Source organism: Leptonychotes weddellii, unplaced genomic scaffold (genome assembly GCF_054177405.1).
Source record: "Leptonychotes weddellii isolate Sample4059 unplaced genomic scaffold, ASM5417740v2 HiC_scaffold_27268, whole genome shotgun sequence".
In the NCBI taxonomy this organism is placed as follows: Eukaryota; Metazoa; Chordata; class Mammalia; order Carnivora; family Phocidae; genus Leptonychotes; species Leptonychotes weddellii.
This window is the reverse complement of record NW_027866008.1, coordinates 1-1,844: the sequence shown is the minus strand read 5'-3', so window position 1 is coordinate 1,844 and position 1,844 is coordinate 1. Positions and strand designations below refer to the sequence as shown.

At 71.6% G+C, this 1,844-nt stretch overlaps 1 protein-coding gene across 1 annotated transcript; it reads left to right on the top strand.

Moving 5' to 3' along the window:
* Positions 1-6: 6 nt before the first annotated feature.
* On the top strand, positions 7-1,618 carry LOC145718990 (espin-like protein; the record flags this gene model as incomplete). The annotated part of the gene is made up of 2 exons (XM_081810504.1): positions 7-316; positions 1,428-1,618. Coding segments are annotated over exons 1-2 (485 nt in total), but the record flags the coding sequence as incomplete, so codon positions are not given.
* Positions 1,619-1,844: the final 226 nt, after the last annotated feature.

Sequence of the window (1,844 nt, the reverse complement as noted above, 5' to 3'; positions counted from 1 at the left end):
CCCCGAGTGGCTGGGCTGGAGGATGGAGGAGCAGCGGGCGCTCACGGCCGCCAAGGACGGGGACCTGGCCACCTTGAAGCAGCTGCTGGAGGCCGGCGCCCTGGGCCCAGGCATCGTCGACGCCCTGGGGGCTGGCCTGGTGCACCACGCCACCCGGGCCAGCCACCTGGCCTGTGTCAAGTTCCTGGTGCAGCAGGCCGAGCTGCCCGGCAACCAGCGGGCCCACAACGGGGCCACCCCTGCGCACGATGCCGCTGCCATGGGCAGCCTGGCCGAGCTGTGCTGGCTGGTGCGCGACGGGGGCTGTGGGCTGCAGGTGAGTGGGGGGAGCCGTTGAGGTGGGGCCCGCGTCCCCGTGGACTGGGGGAGCAGGAGCCGGGAGCCGGACGCCCTGGGCACCACAGCTCTGGCTTCTGTCTCGGACTCGCCGTGCAAGCCCCACGGCAGAGGCAGGCCTGCCTCACCCCAAACCAGCACCGGGCCCTCGTAAGCCCGGGCCGCCGCCCACCGCGTGCGCCCTGGGGCAGGCCCAGAGCAACCAGGCCCTCTCCCCGTGCCCTCCCCGCATCGGAGCGCCTGGCCTCGCCGGGTAAGGGGGCCGCGTGTTCCCATCAGGCCGGATCCAGGGGGCCTGCTTCCCAAAGGTCTGTAAAGGAGCACAGTGGCCACACGGGCTCAGGAGCTGTGCGCCCGGCTTGAACGACGGGAGGCCTCGGCGGGTGACAGCAGCCCTGCTGTGGGGGGGGCACTGGGAAGAAGGAGGGTCTCCAGGGCTCAGTGGCCTTTGCAGCCGGGCCTGCCCTCCCCCTTTTCCTGCCTGCCTGGTGTCCCTTTGTCCAGGTGGAGGACCTGGGACAGTGGGCAAGCTCCGAGAAGTGGCACCGGGTCCTGGACAGGGAAGACACCGGCCCCTTCAGCTCTTCCCGCAACCCGAGCGGCAGCGGGGGAGGGGGAGCGGTGCCCATTTCCGTGCCTGGGAGCATGCCCGGGCCTGCCAGCTGCTTGCCATGGGAGTGCTTTGGGCCGCGAGGATCGTGGTTGGCGGGTGGGTGCTCAGCTGAGTAGGGGACAGAGGCCAGAGGCAGGGCCCCGGGACCGGTAACAGGCCATAGAGCCTGACGTGGGCAAGGATGGGCCCGTGGAAGCCCTTCCCGCTGTGAGCCGAGTGCAGGGAAGGGCCATGACTGCCGTGGACAGAGGGGCCCGGGTGCAGTGGGATCATGGGTTTGGACCTGGAAGACCTGCAATTGCGTTCCCGCCCTGCCTCCTCCCCCGAGCGGGCCACCTGGCTCAGCCGACAGAGAGGGAAGAGCAGACCCCCTTAGGGCAGGCTGGCAGGGCAGGCTGGGTGGTGGGCTCCTGGGCCCTGGGACTGCCCAGCCGGGGCCGCGCCTGTCACAGGCTCCCTGCCCTTCTGTGCCCCGCAGGACCAAGACAACTCGGGCGTCTCTCCGCTGCACCTGGCCGCCCGCTTCGGGCACCCTCTGCTGGTGCAGTGGCTGCTTCGGGAGGGCCACACGGCCTCCCTGGAGACCCTGGAGGGGGCCCTGCCCCTGCATCACGCCGCCGTGAGCGGCGACCTGACCTGCCTGAAGCTCCTGGCTGCGGCCCACGGCAGGTGAGGAGCCAGAGTGCCCCCTGTCGGCCGTCTGCGAGAGCCAGCCGCCAGGGAGGCGGCGCCGAGGGGGCAGAGGGGGACAGGCTGGTGGCTGGGGACGTGGGCCCTGCAGGGCAGGCACTGGAGGGGAACAGGGAGCGCACAGTGTGGGGCCAGAGCGGCGGTGGGGGACCGACGAGACTCGGAGCGGGGCAAGGACCTTGATCCTGCCGGCCAAGGGCAGTGC